The sequence below is a fragment of the Bombus huntii genome, chromosome 6 (genome assembly GCF_024542735.1).
Source record: "Bombus huntii isolate Logan2020A chromosome 6, iyBomHunt1.1, whole genome shotgun sequence".
In the NCBI taxonomy this organism is placed as follows: domain Eukaryota; kingdom Metazoa; phylum Arthropoda; class Insecta; order Hymenoptera; family Apidae; genus Bombus; species Bombus huntii.
In genome coordinates, this window is record NC_066243.1 from 5,610,618 (window position 1) to 5,627,973 (window position 17,356).

The 17,356-nt window shown below is 45.8% G+C and overlaps 2 protein-coding genes across 2 annotated transcripts; both read left to right on the forward strand.

Moving 5' to 3' along the window:
- The first annotated feature begins 14,277 nt into the window (after positions 1-14,277).
- LOC126866755 (uncharacterized) lies at positions 14,278-15,009 on the forward strand. The gene has a single exon (XM_050620692.1). It carries the CDS (start codon positions 14,278-14,280, stop codon positions 15,007-15,009), a length of 732 nt encoding a protein of 243 aa, XP_050476649.1.
- A 2-nt stretch (positions 15,010-15,011) lies between these two features.
- LOC126866756 (uncharacterized) lies at positions 15,012-15,707 on the forward strand. Its single transcript, XM_050620693.1, has one exon. It carries the CDS (start codon positions 15,012-15,014, stop codon positions 15,705-15,707), a length of 696 nt encoding a protein of 231 aa, XP_050476650.1.
- Positions 15,708-17,356: the final 1,649 nt, after the last annotated feature.

A 17,356-nucleotide genomic window follows, 5' to 3' on the forward strand; every position in this document is an offset into this window, starting at 1 on the left:
AATCGCAAATATGTTAGACTTTTTACAATATATAACACCACAGAAGATCACAGATATAGGCTAAAAGATAAGCTCAATAATATGATTTCCAATAATTTTTCCCTATATGTTTGTGGTGAATCGTCCATGATTAAATATTTCAACCATTGCATGTTGTTTTCTGTAAGTCTAAATTTTGGTACTTTGTTGATTCAGAATGCTGCAACTTGAAAAACTGCTTCTGTTACATTGGATTGTTAAGATTCTTGTGATCAAAGTGGTGGATTTGTTCCGCGAAATCTTTCATGGTTCACTTTATCAAATGCTTTCTCTGTGTCTATGAAGTGGTTGTACACAATTCTTTCTTTTCTATTGCTAATACAATTTCGTTGACGAGCCTGTGCATTTGCTCTACCGTACGGTGTTGTTCCTGAATCCAAATTGGTGATCTGGTTTGTTTAGATGTTTTTTGTTTTCACATGTTTTATGTTTTTGCCATTTTGCTCTTGCTTTCCTTTTTTCTCGGATTTTGTCAAGGATGTCTGTTGGAATCATTGTTGTTTGTCTGTTGGTTGGTTCAGGTATAGTGGTTGTCCATGCTGCTTCTTGGATAGTTTCTGTCAATGTTGTTGCTGCTTGTTCAATGTGTTCGAATGTTTTTAGTGGAATATTACAATGGATTTTGCTCTTAATTAGTTCTTTAAATGTTTGCCATTTGGTGGTTTTATTACAAAGCGACTCTAGATTGCTATAAAGTATTGGTTTGCTTGTGTATTCTATTATTATCGGTGTATGATCGGAGCTAAACTGGGTGTCATTTTTAATTTGTTTGCGTTTAGTCCTTTCATAACTGCAAAATCAAACAAGTCGGGAATTTTGTTTAGATTTGTCGGCCAGTATGTTGGCCTTCGTGTGGATAATATGAGATTACTAGTTGATATTACTAGTTCTAATGTATTTTTCTCGTGTTCTACCTCGAGGTGTGTTAATTCTTGAGCTCCATAGCGTGTGCTTTGCATTGAAGTATCTCGCTGCGATTTATTTCTCACCTAAGGATTGAAAATACTGTTCCCATTTTTGTAATGTCATTTTGTGTCGCGGTGGTGCATATACTGTAGACATCTGGAGGTAATCGCTGTTAGTTTTTATTATAACATTGCTTGAACGTGTTCTTGACTAATTTACCTATGTAATGGTGTTTGATATCGTTTCTTATAGTTGAGGTTGACTGATAGAAGAACGAGTGGATGAATTTGTAATAGAAAAATATATTGAAATAAATAAAGGTGTGAGTATAAGTATAGTGTATAGTATATGCTGATCCAACGTTGTTCATGTGTTACGATACAACAGAAGCGATAGGGAGTACGTTCGTATATTCATAGCAAAGAACATTACCAAAAAGTTAACCTTATAGCTCTAACTAAAGGCTACAAGAAACAGCAATAGAAATCCATTTATGGCACCTTTGTTTCTAGACCTTGTAACCCAAAACATAATTTATATTCAAGAGCACAATAAGATGGACTTCTCCTTATTTGGAATATTGTTTGTTTCACTAAATTCTATACTCTGCGTGACAGCGGGTCCAAGTCACGGATATGCAAAAGTAAAGATGTAGAGTTTTTCTTGAAGTAATAACTTGAACACTTGTTATCACTGCGGCCCCTCCGTGTGTTTTTCCTGAAGTGTGTTTGGTACCATATGGTATTTTTGGTGTAATATTTTGGTATTTTCATGTAGCTTTTTGGCGTGAAATGCGTTTCTGAAATAAGTAATATGTCAATATTATTGTTACACAGAAATGTTTTAGTTTCGAGGACCCGTTATTGTAGACCATTGGAGTTCTAAGCTGCTATTTCCAGCGTGTCCATTTCTATTTTTTACTTAACCTGTTTATAAGTAGTTGTAGCATGACTGTAATTTGTTGTGTTTATTGTCTGAGTACTGCATTTTGTTCTCCTATCATTTTTGTTAGCATTTCAGTGTTTCTGATGGATTGCTTGAGCAGTTCCTTGAATTCTGTAGCGTTCTTATTGTTGTCGTTTTGGTTTTGGTTGTTTAAGAGTGGTATTTGGTTAGTTACTTGTGCATAACTTCGGCTGCCAAAGGTGTTGATGTTTCTATGGTTAGAGTTCGATACGTTTTGTATATTTGGTGTTGGCTCTGGTTCTGTAATTTCTTGTTGTGGGGGATAGTTGCTGTATGTTCTGCTTCAAAGCGAAGGAAACAGTTTTCGTTGTAGTTGTTTTCTGACTTCGTAGCCTTTATGGTTTTCTCGCTTCTCAATTTTTAACTACACTCGTTCTGTAATCGTTAGTTTCTGTATCGATTATACCCGACACCCAATATTCCTACATTCAGACGTTACAATATTAATTCTTGATTACCGCATTATTAACATAGCCGCTGAAAATCGCATTATCACAAAATGTCTCCTGCACACAGAAATCTACCATTATTTCTGTATTCTGATATATTTCACGAGCTAATCTGTAATTTTCTGTTTTTCTATAAAAAGCACGGTACTTCCTTATTAAAAGCGAATTTAAATGTAAATACATCGCGGCAGACCACCATGCAATTCACCATCATGCCACAAAGTCAATTTATGAATTATTAAAGCTTTAAGATTTTTGTCCTTGAGAAGGAATCATTAAGGAAGGAACCCATAGTTCCTTTGAAACTTTTGTTCCCCGTGATCAATGGAATAAGTTACGACAAAAAATGTTGCGCGAACTTTTTTTTATAGATCTGTACCGATCCAGAAGTGTAGAATTATACTACAGTGATTTCTACACTTAGTTTTTATACACCCTTTTTACACATGTTTATTCGTGTTCTTAATATTATGTGAAGATTATTTTGGTATATGTATGTGGGAAAATATATTTTACAAAATATTTATTTTTATTTTTACAAAATATTTTGATCGTGCCAATTAGATCGCGGATTTTTGTCATTTAGACTTTTTTTGTTTAAATAAGTTTACAAAAATACGAATTTGCATTACAATCCACGCTCTAATGATAATAAATATTTCTTAGTTTAATACGAGTCTCAAGAGTGTGAAATTATCATTTATTTGATTCATATACTTTTCAAATAGGAAACTTTTTAAATAGAAATAGTGTCACGTACTTTCAAATTGAATAAATTCTTTTAAGCGCCTTTTATATGTTTGTCAATAATTAGTGCCAAACGATTATATGTGGCGCTAGTAGATCTTGCGGAGTTATACAAATTTGTAAATAATAAGAAATAATATTTATATTTACAGGAAGTATTATCGTCAATGGCTATAATGGGTATTATTAGCTATCCAGTTGAAATCACCCTTCGTTTGATTGGTGCATGGCCAAATTCTTCATGTCGAATTTTCAAATATATCATGTGGACAACAGTGATGTCAACGTTTCTAATATTTCAATATTCATATTGTCTTACTCATGTTAAAGCGGCCGATTTAACAGACTTATTAGACGGGTTAAGCGTTACTTTTTCAAATACTCTTCTTCTGCTGAAGTTTATTATCGTTTGGTTCCACAAACAGTAAGATGGTTTCTGATTATTTTTATTTGATCTATTCCTTTTAAGTTTATATTTGCTTCTATTCATCAAACTTATTTTACTTATTATTAATACTTATTACTAATAAACTTATTAACACTTTAGCTATAATTTTTCAATATCATACATTATTCAAAATTTATTGTGCGGTTTTAAATAAATCACCTCACGCAAATAAATCACCTCAATTCATTAATAAATGTTCAAATGATAATGTGAAATATTCTATAATAGGTAAAATGATTTACACGTTAAAATTTGTTTTCATAGCTCAAATGACTAAAGACACCTATTATATTAAAGAATATTTTTCAAATAGCATGTCTAAAACTTATTATCATGAAATAGTAGTATTATTTCAAAATGTATTATTCAGTGAAATGCTTAAAATGCAACCTACAAGATGCAATAGAAAAGTAAACAGTATGAAAAGAATATATATATATATATATGTCGGAGATAAAAGAACACCGGAGCCTTTGGAATTTTGGATAACCCCCTAACATTGTAATCTAGAGTCTACCATAGCTGTAATTAAACAATTATAATTATTGAATTCGATTGTAATTGTTCGAGACCTGTGATAATGATCTTGGGCTCAAGACGACAGCCAGTCGCCAAACGTAGCCGCGGTCACGGGATGAACGCTTTGTCTAACAAAGGTACGGAGTAATTCAATAGCTCTCCTTAAAAGAAATATTTGTAGCGGCACGCGACAGTAAACATTCCAACGATTTCTATCCCGTGACTCGCCATACGCAGACTCCATTCTTCGGGTATGATGGTTACCAGATGCACACGCATCTCCACAATACATGTTCAGTTAGCCTGAGAACAGTTCTGCCCGAGCAGCCGAGCTAAACGGGCGTGTGAAATAGTGCTCAGGAGAAAGTGCGGCAAGTGGGGAAGAGAAAACTACGAACGGTTACGCCTATAGCCAAACGGTGGAAACCCGTGTCCTATATCAAGAAGACTAGCAAACCAACTATGGAAAATATTCCACCGATAAGAATTATAAACAAACAAGAACAATATTACATACACGAAACAACAGATACATGTAGTATCGTGGACGAAAGGCCTAAGAAATATCGGGCGAACTATGAACAATGTCGCGAGAGCCGAGGCGCCGTCGGGCCCATCAATGTGTCATCGGTCTTTTCAAGTGCATAGTTTCGTGGAAAAGACCTACGTGACCCTGGCCACGAGCGTCTGCAGAACACGTGTGCGGTGGGTCTAGGAAAAAGACAACAGAATGCGGCAACGACCAGAGAGTTAGTCGAAAAGCAGAGAGTGCGAGTCGAGGAGCCGAGTGCGAGCTGAGCGGAGACAGAGGTTGCGAGTGGCGTTGCCGAGAGAGTGTGGATTGCGCTGTTTTCTGTGCGTTTGGCGTGAATAGTTCAGGTTGAACAACAATCGTCTTTTTCTGTCTGATTAACATCTCTATTGTCCACTCTTTGTAAACACATTATATCACGATATTACATACATTAAAAACAAGTCAACCAACAAACCAAGGACAGGACTGCTCAGCCACAATAGAAGTTGACATGGAAAACAACAAAGCAACAACTCAACAGGACGAAAGCTGGAAGGTAGCCAGCTATAACAAAAAAAGACAAATAACAGCCAACCTAGATATGGAAAAGCAGCGATGGCTGCAAGAATTACCGCTAAGAAACTCCTTCAGCTCGCTAACAGAAGAATCAGACGTCGACCCAACAAGCAACACCACAACCCAATCAGCACACATCACAAAACCACCACCAACATTTGTTGAGGCGCAAATAATAGATCCGCTTATCGATCAACTTAACAATATTGTTGGAAAGGATAGTTACACACTAAAACAAGCAAAACTAGAACAAATAAAAATCCGAACAAACACACCAGAAAATTACAGAAAAGTTATAAAAGAATTAAGGGGAAAAAATGCCATATACCGCACGTACCAGTTCAAAACGGAAAGGAGCTACAAAGTAGTTATAAGAGGACTGCGCCCAAAAATCAACACAATAAAACTAAGTGACGAATTAGCAAAGAAGGGCCACCAAACAAGAAGTATAAACAATATTACAAGGTACGATACGAAGCAACCACTACCGCTATTCCTAATAGAATTAGAATCTAAAAACAACAAGGAAATTTACGATATTAAAAAAATCTTAAACACACTAATCTCAGTCGAGCCACCCAGGCACAAAAAAGACATACCACAATGCATGAGGTGTTAACAATATGGACACACTAAAAATTACTGCAGCAGGAACCCGGCGTGTGTCAAATGCGCAGAAAAGCACCTAACAGCGAACTGTCCACACACGGAAAAAATAAACGACGCATAATGCTACAATTGCGGTGGAAATCACCCAGCGAGTTACAAAGGCTGTCTAGTAAGAAAGCAACTTCAAGGCAAACGTTTTCCGCCGCTTCGTAACAGGACACATAACAATCTTCACACGCAACAGGACAACACAGAACCTACGTCAACACCAAAAACACAGCACGCAAGGAACAATAACCACACTAACACCAATACCGCTAGAAACCGAAGCTACGCGGAAGTAGTCAACCGGTCGTCACCCTTAGACAATCAAGAAACTTCCCATAAAAGGGATCGCACTCATCACATGGATTTTTAATGCTATCCTTCACCTTGAACACTATCCTAAGGCCTGGAAAATCACACTGATTACCCTCATCCATAAACCCGTTAAACCGATATATGAAACTAGCTCTTATCGCCCAATCAGTCTTTTACCTACCCTGTCTAAACTATTCGAGATGATGCTCACGAATCGACTCCTTCCACTCTTAAAGGACTTGAAAACACTCCCAGATCACCAATTCGGCTTCCGAAAACAGCATTCAACAGTAGAGCAAATCCATCGCATAACCCATACGATCAGCCAAACCCTCGAACAGAAAAGATATTGATCAGCGGTTTTCCTAGACATCCAACAGGCATTCGACAAAGTATGGCATGAAGGGCTACTTTACAAGCTTAAAACGATTTTACCTGACTCCTACTACTCCATCCTAAAATCCTACCTAACCAATAGACAATTCGTGGTTAAATGCCTAGACGCCTCTTCCGCAACATTCCCAATAGAATCGGGCATACCCCAAGGTAGTGTCTTCGAACCCCTACTGTACTCCATCTACACTGCCGACTAACCTATATCAAACGAGATAACAATAGCAACATTTGCTGACGACACAGCGCTATTAGCTACCCAGGCGGGCCCGGTAATAGCCTCATCCATTCTCCAGCGAAGTCCATGGAAAAGTGGTTTCATAAATGGGGCTTCAAAATCAACGAAAAAAAATCCACACATGTAACCTTCACGCTCCGAAAGCAAACCTGCCCCCAGATCACCATCAACAATGCAACAGTTCCTAGCAGGGACTCAGTCAGATACCTGGGCATGACCCTGGGCAAGAGACTAACGTGGAAAAAACACATCTCAGATAAAACGAAGCAACTAAAGGACAGACTAAAAAAATTCTATTGGCTCACGGGCCGACGCTCCAAACCAAACATACAGAATAAAATTACCCTCTACAAGACCGTAATAAAACCTGTCTGGACCTACGGAATCCAACTATGGGGAACAGCAAGTAACTCCAACATTGAAATACTTCAACGCTTCCAATCGAAAACGCTAAGATCCTTAATAGACGCACCTTGGTACGTTACCAACGAAACAATTCATCGCAACCTCAAGATACCCACAGTCAAAGAGGAAATAGCAAAATATAGCGACAGATACAGCAAAAGAGTCAACAAACACCGAAACCCCCTAATCATTGGAGTACTTGATACGACGGATCAGATTCGCAGGCTGAAGAGGCACTACCCGCTAGACCGAAACGATAGATTCAATTAGTTATCTAAATTAAGTAATATTTACTTATTTATAATCCTTACTTATAAATTATACTTATCTATAATAAGTATTAACTTATTATAAATAATCAGGCATGTCACTGCGCCACGCCAGAAAAATTACTGAAAATTCTCAACGCGAGAATTGATTGTAATTTTAACAAATAAATAAAAAAAACCTTATTTCTCTGTTTTAATACTCCTTCGCTCTGTTCTTTCCACCCGCTGTCAAATATTTCCTCCATACTCGTAACTACTTCTTCCCTGTCTACTCTATGATTTCTCTCCAAATTCAATAATTATTATATATTTTTCGCAACTTTCACTTGTTTGTATTTTTCCGTGAAATATTATATTATGTTAAGGAGCATCAGTGATCCGTACAGTTGGATAAATTATTTCATTTAATTTGTTACGCTTTTTCCATTGAAACATTACATAAAACGTTTAAGTTCTTCCTCTTTTTATGTGTTTCTACGGTTTATAAGATACGTATTAATGTAAAGTAAAAAATTACAAAATTTTAATATTTTGTAGTTGAATATTGCTACTTATCAGATTTTAGCTGAAATTAATGTATCCAGTCCGGCTCTATAATTATTTCAAGACTATAGACCGACACATGAATTATATATGAGACACTTCCTACGGACTAAGAATTTACATATGCATTTATTACTAGTGCCACTTTATTAAATTTTTTCTTATGTATATAATAAACGATCAGTATCATACATATCGTGATGGAAAATGTACGGGATTGAAAGTATTATTAATGGGAACGAAATTATCATTAAATAGAAAGTATATGTGTCATTGACAAAGAAATACCCTCTACTATGTTTGATGAATATAAATTACATGGCGTTTGATTTATGAATGAATCCTTCCGGCGGTCATGCGATGATTTTTATATCGGTTATCGGTACGGTTTTTGTAACGTTGAGGAATTTTATTTAATACAACGCTCTGAAATGAGATTAGAAATGTGCCGCAAGTAATGTTTCTATAGTTACTATAGCTTACTATAGATAACAGTAAATACGCAGTGTATAATCTATTATAGCTTTATCGACTAGTTGTGTGAGTCAATAAGGAATAGATACAATCTGCATTCAAAAAGAGAGAAATTTAAATATTAAATATATTTCATAAGCTACCGTTGAAACGTTTATTAATTCACATAACTAAGTGTCAGAAAATATGGAATTTCGAAGGAAGCATGTATTTCGATGCAAAACCCTAGTTACTTGCAAGGGATAATACCATCCGGTGACTTTTTACATCCGTCAGAATTATCCCTTGGTCGAAACGGCCACTCGCTACGTCAATACAATTAGTTGGACCGTAATAATCATAAGGAACTGTCGTAAAAATAGGCATGTCGATTTACCGTTAAGGCCGTTAAGTGATATAAAACTTTTGGAGTTAAGAGGTTCCTTATGGTTAAGCTCCATCAGGTAAAAAGTGGGGAAACGTGGGTTTTCCCATTTTTCCCCGGTATTGACACCCGCGAACGACCAGTGGCGGGGCGATCAACAGAAACAAGAGTTTTAAGGGGTGATTCTTGGCACGAAAATAGGACGAAAATAAAGAAAAAAATATTTGCGTTTTCGGCTTTGTTTTTTAGTTATTAGAAATTAAAAATTGGCCAAAATATCCGTGCATACGAATAAATCTCCTTACATGAACGAAAGGAAGTCAGCCTAAGCAGCGGGGTGCACAGTGATTCTCAATCCGAACGACAGCCTACCTCTTACAAGTCGCAGAGAAGAAGACGTAGAGAAGTATTCAGAGACGTAAACAATCCCGCGCGACGTTTTGCAAAAGAAATGGCAGACTAAAATTAAACCTGCTTACTCATGGAAATCCATAAGAACATATCGAAAACCGTCCTATGATATTTCCGAGTAGGGAGGATTAATGTTTCCTCTAGTCCTTTGCTTCCGCGAGTGTTCACAGCAAAATCACACACAACATAGAAAAGAAGCACAACTATCGCATTTATTATTTATTTTGAAGCAAATATTTTGACTATATTCGTGGAATAATACAAAATATTAATTTGATATTTTGTAGGAACTGTTGAAAAACCGACTATAAGTTTTTCGGTAAATATTCATTTTTCATCACAAATTATCAAATTAATATCTTATATTATTCCACGAATTTTCTTTCGATTTTGTCTGGTTGTCGTCAAATCGCCAACTTTGTATCTTCGCGAGGCAATCCGCCCCTTATCGAACTGTCGTCTTTGGAACTGTACGCATCCGCTTCTTGTCTACTTACTGTTTCATGGAGCTTGAAAGCAAATTTGTCGTATTACTGGGCGTGCAAATAACCCTATGACCTTATCATTAAGAACGATGTTGCACGGAGTCCAACTCTTTATTCTATGCTGAGAATTATTTATCGTTCATTGCAATTGACACAATTTCTTGTTCCAATATTCCCCTGTAATCAAATCAGTTATCGCTGATAGAAAGTTAAAAAATACGCTCTACTTGACCATTCGCTTGTAGTGCGCTTGTCGCTATCTTAATATATTGAGTCTTCGCATATTTACGGAATTCTTCAAAAATATACGCCGAAATGCTGCACTTCTGTCCGTAATTATACGACCAGATTTGCCATAGTGAGATATGAACTCGTTCACGATTCGCAAAATGGACTGTACTCCCGCGTCCATGACTGCTTTCAAGACTACGTGTTTGCTATAACCACAAATAATTGTTGTTACATGTCAGTTTCGTAACTCTGCAATGATTCCGGATGGTCTACATGTACCGTGTGGAATGGTGTGTTACTCTTCTTAAGCGGATTCAAACAGCCAAGATACAGACAACAAGAATGCTTAATTCCCGACACTTCACATGCAAACAATTTATACATCGATTGATATAATTCGTGATACAGGTTCTTATTTCCGGAAAATACTATTCCTTTTTCGCTTTATCAAGAGTTTTGTCTATTTCAACATACCTTAATGCTTGATAAGCCTTTGATATAATACGACTTGATAACGTAGATCCTCAGGCATGTATAATTGCCAAGTCCGTTAGCTATCCTAAAGACCATGCGCGTTATACATAATGAATTTCATGTGCGCATTTCGATCGCCCATTTCGAGTCTGCTTCGCCACACTAAAATCGTGGTCGTTGTAACGTCGTCATCCAAAGGGTACTATCCTAAACTTTTCTTTCTTGCTCGTGGAGAAATCCTCATGGACACTCCGCTGCTGCTAATAATCGGCAACAGCAGAGTATTGTCGGAATCTTACCGACTCCACGATGACCATTCTACGCGTGTGACAGGAGTGCTCCAGGAACCTCTTATGAATTAACTTCAGTTGCACCCCCTCCCGCGTCCTCTGATTCGAGCCAGTCCTATCAATTCCATGACTGTGGAATTTGGTGCCAGGGGCTCCATTGCCCTTAGCGACATCCCCCCTTCTAATCGCGGTCCTTTGGGACGGCGATGAAGCGGCTCTAGGCCGCCTGACTGCCATCCCCCTCCATCGCGTTATCCTACAAGGGTGAGAGTTTCTTTTTCTCTCCCTTTCTGCCCATTCTGTTGCGAGCATAACTCGCTCGCAGAAGAGGCGGACAGCCTCGTATTCCTGTGGCCTGCTCAGCATCGCTTCTACGATCGCCGAGGGGGTCAATCTCTCGCCTATGACGTGACGCAGGGTGTAGCGGGACAGCTCCCACGCCGGACAAAACTCCAGCGTGTGCTGCGCCGTGTCCCAGCCCTCCACGCAGTGGTGACAGATGTCCGTCGTTTCTCGTCTGATTTTCATCAGGTACTCGCCGAACACGCCGTCTCCCGTGAGTACCTGGATCATCCTGTAGGTGAGCGGGAGACCGCGGTGGCTTCTTCATGTTTCCCAATTTGGGAGGACCGTCTCCGCGCCTCGATGTTCGCTTCCCTCGTTGATCAGCTGGGATCGCCACTGGTCCCACGCGTCCTCCTTGGTGGTTCCTAGGTCGTTTGTTTCCTAGGATCCCATACTCTCATGTGGGTGTATCTCCTCTTGAGCACCAGTGCCCGAAGCTCCCACGGGGGAGACGCGGCCAGAACCGTCGCTGACGCGTGGACAGAGGTGCAGGATGCTGCGACGACTCGCCATTAGATCGTCTACCCACACCGGAGCCCCGTAGATCACTCAGGACCGAACCACGCCCTCGTATAGTCGGCGCACTCGATTCCCGTCCCGCCGATGTTCGGGAGTAGGCCGCACAGGACATTTGCAGCAGCCGACACCTTCGGAATTAGAGAATCGAAGTGCGGCTCGAACGTCCACTGGCTGTCGATAACGAGATCCAGGTATTTCATCCGCGATACCGACCCGACGGTTTCGCCTACCATGCGACCGGGCGGAGGAGCCCCTCGCCTGTTCTTATCGTAGAACCAGATGGCCTCCGACTTCGTAGGAGAGACCCTTAGGCCCAGTCCGCGCACAGAACGAATCGTGCAGGCCGTTGCGATTTCGCAGATGCGCAACGTCTCGTGCCAACCTCTGACCAAGACCAGAGTGCCGTCCGCGTAGCACACCATGGCCGCGCCTGAAGGCAGCGGGCAACGTAGTACCTCGCCGCACGCGATGATCCACAGGATCGGTCTCAATACCGAGCCCTGCGGAACGCTGCACTCGACGGGACGACTTTCCTCCCCCTCTCTGCAGGCGTAACATACCTACCTGTCGTCGACGTAGGCGTGGATCAGCCGAGCGAGGTAGCTGGGAACTTCGAAGTACTCCTGGGCCGTCACTATCCGGTCCCACGGCATGGAGTTGAACGCATCCCGGGAAATCATGTCCTCCGTGAGTGCCTGTACGCGTCTGACCGCGTCAATCGTCGAGCGACCGTTCCGGAAGCCGTACTGGCTTTCATGCCAACCCGGCACCCGCCCCGATATGTGTCGCTCCAGACGGGCGGCAACCACTCGTGGAGCTTGCCGACCTCGTCCAGTGGGCATATCGACCGGTACGCCGACGGCGAAGTCACCGGTCGGCCCTCTTTACGGAGCAAGACCAGCCTCGCCGTTCGCCATGCCCCGGGGGTAGACTCCCTCTCTCAGACATACCGTGTAAAGGAGCCGAAGTTTGGGAGCTATGACCCCCATCACTTCCCCCCAAATCCGGCCCGCGATTCCGTCCGGGCCCCGCGACATGTCGCGGGGGGCCATTCTTCTGGTCGCCTCCCACCGCTAATCCTCCGTGACTTCCCAGTCGTCTGTCCATTCCACCGTCCAAGTTGTTTCCCACGACTATTCTGCCGCACTTTCCTCTTACGAGGGGAAGAGCGTTCTGATGATATGCAGCAGCAGCGCAGGTTCCATCTCCATCGTTGCCAGGGCGAAGTTTTCGCGTCACCTTCCTGTATGGCCTTCCCCATGGGTCAGACTTGACTGGATTCTGGTGGGGGGATATATGGGAGGCAGACGTAGAGAGGACGGAGCTGCGAGCGTAATCGAAATCTCCGGAAAACTGGAGAGCTTAGGCAAGGGAGGTAACCAGAGTGGAGGACTAGTGCCTGTGAACGCAAAGCTGGTGTAGATACAAGAAATCTGGCTTGGACAAGGCGTCAAAGCAAAACCAACCAAGTGTGAGGTTAGGACGGTGGAGTAGCCATATTAGGACGCGTGACAACAGCGCCGCTACACGGGCTACTCGAGGAACTACCCAGACGCCGCCATATTGGCGCGTGCGCCGAAGCGCGTCGCGCGGGCCACTCGAAAGTGACAGCGACTGGCAGAGTGGCAAGTGCTGACCGAGCGACATTTCGCGCCCAACGGGGAAACGGACGCAACCATGGCGAAAGAGAAGGAGGTAGAGGAAAACGCTAGGGGACGGAAGGAAACGGAACTGGCTGCGGAGCCGCCGCACGTCAGCACCAGCAACATGACGAAGGCGATGCCGCCAAAGTAGGGACCCTCCCGCTTCACGCTGGACAAGGAGGGAATATGGATCGAAGAAACAACAGAGGAGGAAGAAACCCCCGCCAGAGAAGCACCCCGAGCGAAGAGAAAGAAGGCCAATGAGTCCCCCGAACTCCCCGCGGACCTGGATGAAGAAATGAAAACAGCCACAACGGCGGACATAGTAGCCGAACTGATTCGCCGGGCCGCCGAGGTGGCCAAGGCTGCCGAGGCACCCCGCAGCCACAAGGACACGCAGGGGAAAACCCTGAAGGAGGCGGCGAGAACCATCACCGCGGACGTGACAGAAATAATGAGGAGAATGGACCCTGCCACCGACGCACTCGCTATAGCGCAAGGACGCATAACAACACTGGAGGCGGCGGTAGAGGCACTCCAAAAAGAGCTGGCCTCGCGCCCCACCGCGGATGAGAGCAACTACAGGGCGCGTCTCGCTGCAGTCGAACACCATGTAGAGGAGATGAGACCCTCGCTGCACCGACTGGAGGAACGACTGCAGAGAATAGAAAAAGGAGAAGGAAAGGAGGTCGCTCCTGCCGCGAACACGAGAGGGATGGAGCCTGGAGCCCCGAACGCCCCAGCGCCCAAGGGAGGCCGAAGAACTGTCACGGAATGGCAGACCATCGAAAGAAAAAGAAGCGGAAAGAAGAAGGAGGCAGGGAAGAAGCAGCCGACGAAGCTGATCCTCGAGACAGGGGCGGAGAGCCAGAGGAAAACTCCGGAGAGTGGATTGGAGAACGCATGAAGAGGGGGAGGCAGGGGGCCCCTCCCGCGCGCACCGCGAACGTCAGTGGTAACAATTACCCTGACGGACAAATCGAGCCAATCCTACGCGGAGGTGCTGGCTGCGGCCAAGGACAGTGTCTCCCTGACCGAGCTCGGCATCAATACGATTAGGATGCGGAAGACCATCACCGGAGGCGTCATCTTAGAGGTCCCTGAGGACCAGGGAAGGGAGAAGGCCGCAGCGCTCGCAGCACAGCTGACGCGGGCTCTGGACCCGAACGAGGTCCGCGTAGCGACCCCTTTCCGAGCCGCGGAGGCAAGGGTGTCCCTGATAGACATAGCGGCCACCAAGGCGGAAATCCAGAACACCCTGGCGAAGGAGAGCGGCTGCAAGCCGGAGGACATCCGGCTGGGAGAACTCCGCCCCGCCCGGAACGGACTTGGCACCGTGTGGATACGAGGCCCTGCCAGTGCAGTGAGGAAACTGGCCCAGGCTGGAAAGGTCGCCATAGGCTGGTCGACGGCGAAGGTCGAAGCCATCGAACGGAGACCGTTGCAGTGTTACAGGTGCCTTGGGATAGGACACACGGGGAAGACCTGCACCGCCAAGGAGGACAAGGGGCACCTGTGCTTCAGATGCGGCGAACCGGGGCACCAGGCGAGAGCATGCACTACTGCGAGCCCGAAATGCCTGCTCTGCGAGGCGCTTGGAGCACCGTCGGTGCACAGGATGGGGGGACTGGCCTGCGCCCCTTCGAAGAAAGGAACGAAAGGAGCCGCCCGCGGATCCACGGCTGCAAGAGGCAGCGAGAAAGGCTCCCCGTCGCAAAGCGACCCTAAGCCCGCGAACAAGGAGGTAGGCACGGAGGAAGCCACAAACAAGGAAAGAACACCAAGGAACTGAGAATGCGCATCCTCCAGACTAACCTGGGAAGGTCAAGGCGAGCACAAGACCTGCTCTACCAAACCATCCGGGAGAGCACGGTCGCCCTAGCGGTGGTGGCGGAACCATACAGAGTTCCGAATGCCCCGGAGTGGGTCGGAGACACGGATGGAATGGTTGCCGTCAGCTGGACATCAACGCCCGGGGCGTTCGCCCACGGAGCCCTGCTGGAACGCGGCAACGGGTACGCCGCGGTCGAGTGGGCAGGGATGATGGTGGTGGGGGTGTACGTGTCACCTAACAGCGGACGGGCAGCGTTCGAGGAATTCCTAGACGGAGTTGGCGACTGCGTCAGGCGACAACTCCTCCGACAAGTGCTCGTCCTGGGAGACTTCAACGCGCACTCCACGGAATGGGGGAACGCCAGAACCAACGCGCGCGGCCGCACGCTATCAAACTGGGCCGCGGGACTTGGACTTCTGTTGGTGAACAGGGGCTCGACCAGTACCTGCGTGACCTGCAGAGGGAGCTCCATTGTTGACATAACATGGGCCTCCCCCGAGGCATTCAGGCGGATCTCAGGCTGGAGAGTGGCCGAAGGGGTCGAGACGCTGTCGGACAACCTCTACATATTCACGGAGGTGGACGCACCTGGACCTGGAATGCCGACGACAAACGACGGGCGCGGCCCGCCGAGAAAAAGACGAGCCGAGGCCTAGATGGAAAATAAAGGAAAGGAATGAAGATCTACTCCGGGCGGCTGCTATAGCAACAGCTTGGAGCTGGGAGGCCTCGATAACGACGACCGAAGCAGACGTGGAAGTGGAGGCCGAGAACCTCCGCCAAGCCATGATAGCAATCTGCGACGCATCCATGTCACGGGCCACACCGGGCACGGTGCGAAGCAGAGCAGTCTACTGGTGGAACGCCGACATCGCAGAACTGAGGACGAGATGTGTCCGGGCCCGAAGACAGTACCTAAGGGCCCGCCGCTGGCGACGACGCGACGAAGAAGAAGTCTCCTTGCGCTACCGGGCGTACCGCGCGCTACGGTGCTCGCTACAAAAGGAAATTAAAAAAGCGAAGGACCGTGCCTGGTCCGACCTGGTCGAAACAGTCGAGTCGGACCCATGGGGAAGGCCATACAGGACGGTGACACAGAAACTACGCGCGAAGGGCCCCCTGGCAACGACAGAAATGGAACCTGCGCTGCTGACGCGGATCACCGGAACGCTCTTTCCCCCACAAGAAAACAGAGCGGCGGAACAGCCACGGGAAACGACACGACCGCTGGAATGGAGGGACGACTGGAAAGTCACGGAGGAAGAGATATGGGAGGCAACCAGAAGAATGACCTCCCGCAACGTGGCACCGGGCCCGGACGGAATCCCTGGCCGGATCTGGGGGGAAGTGATGGGGATCATGGCCCCCAGACTCCGGCACCTCTTCACAAGATGCCTGAGGGAGGTAGTCTACCCCCGGGCGTGGCGGACGGCGAGACTGGTCCTGCTCCATAAAGATGGCCGACCGACGACCTCGCCGTCAGCGTTCCGGCCGATATGCCTACTGGACGAGATCGGCAAACTACTCGAGAGGGTAGTCGCCGCCCGCTTGGAACGACACATAGCGGGCCAAGTGCCAGGTTTGCACGAAAGCCACGGCTTCCGGAAGGGGCGCTTGACGATTGACGCGGTCAGACGCGTACGAGCGATTGCGGAGGACATGGTCTCCGGGAAAGGCGTGGCGCTGGCGGTTTCCCTGGACATCGTCAACGCGTTCAACACCATGCCATGGGACAGGATAGTGACGGCTCTGGAGCACTTCGAGGTTCCCAGCTACCTCGTCCGATTGATCCGAGCCTACCTCGACGACAGGTGGGTGTGTTACACCAGTAAGGAAGGAGAGGAAAAGCGATCCGTCGAGCGTGGCGTCCCGCAGGGCTCGGTGCTGGGCCCCATACTACGGAACGTTGCGTACGACGAGGTACTGCGATGCCCGCTACCCCCAGGCGCGGCCATGATATGCTATGCGGACGACACCCTAATCCTGGTCGAGGGTCGTGGCTGGCACGAGACGCTGCGCATTGGCGAAATCGCAACGGCCTGTGCGACCCGTGCCGTGAACGAACTGGGCCTGAGAGTCTCCCCTGCGAAGTCGGAGGCCATCTGGTTCTTTGACAGGAAAAGGCGAGGGACACCACCGCCCAGCCTATGCATAAACATGGCGGGTGAAACCGTCCGGGTGGGATCACAGATGAAGTATCTGGGACTCACTATCGACAGCCAGTGGACGTTCGAGCCGCATTTCGACTCACTGATCCCGAAGATGTCAGCGGCTGCCAATACCCTGTGCGGCCTACTACCGAACG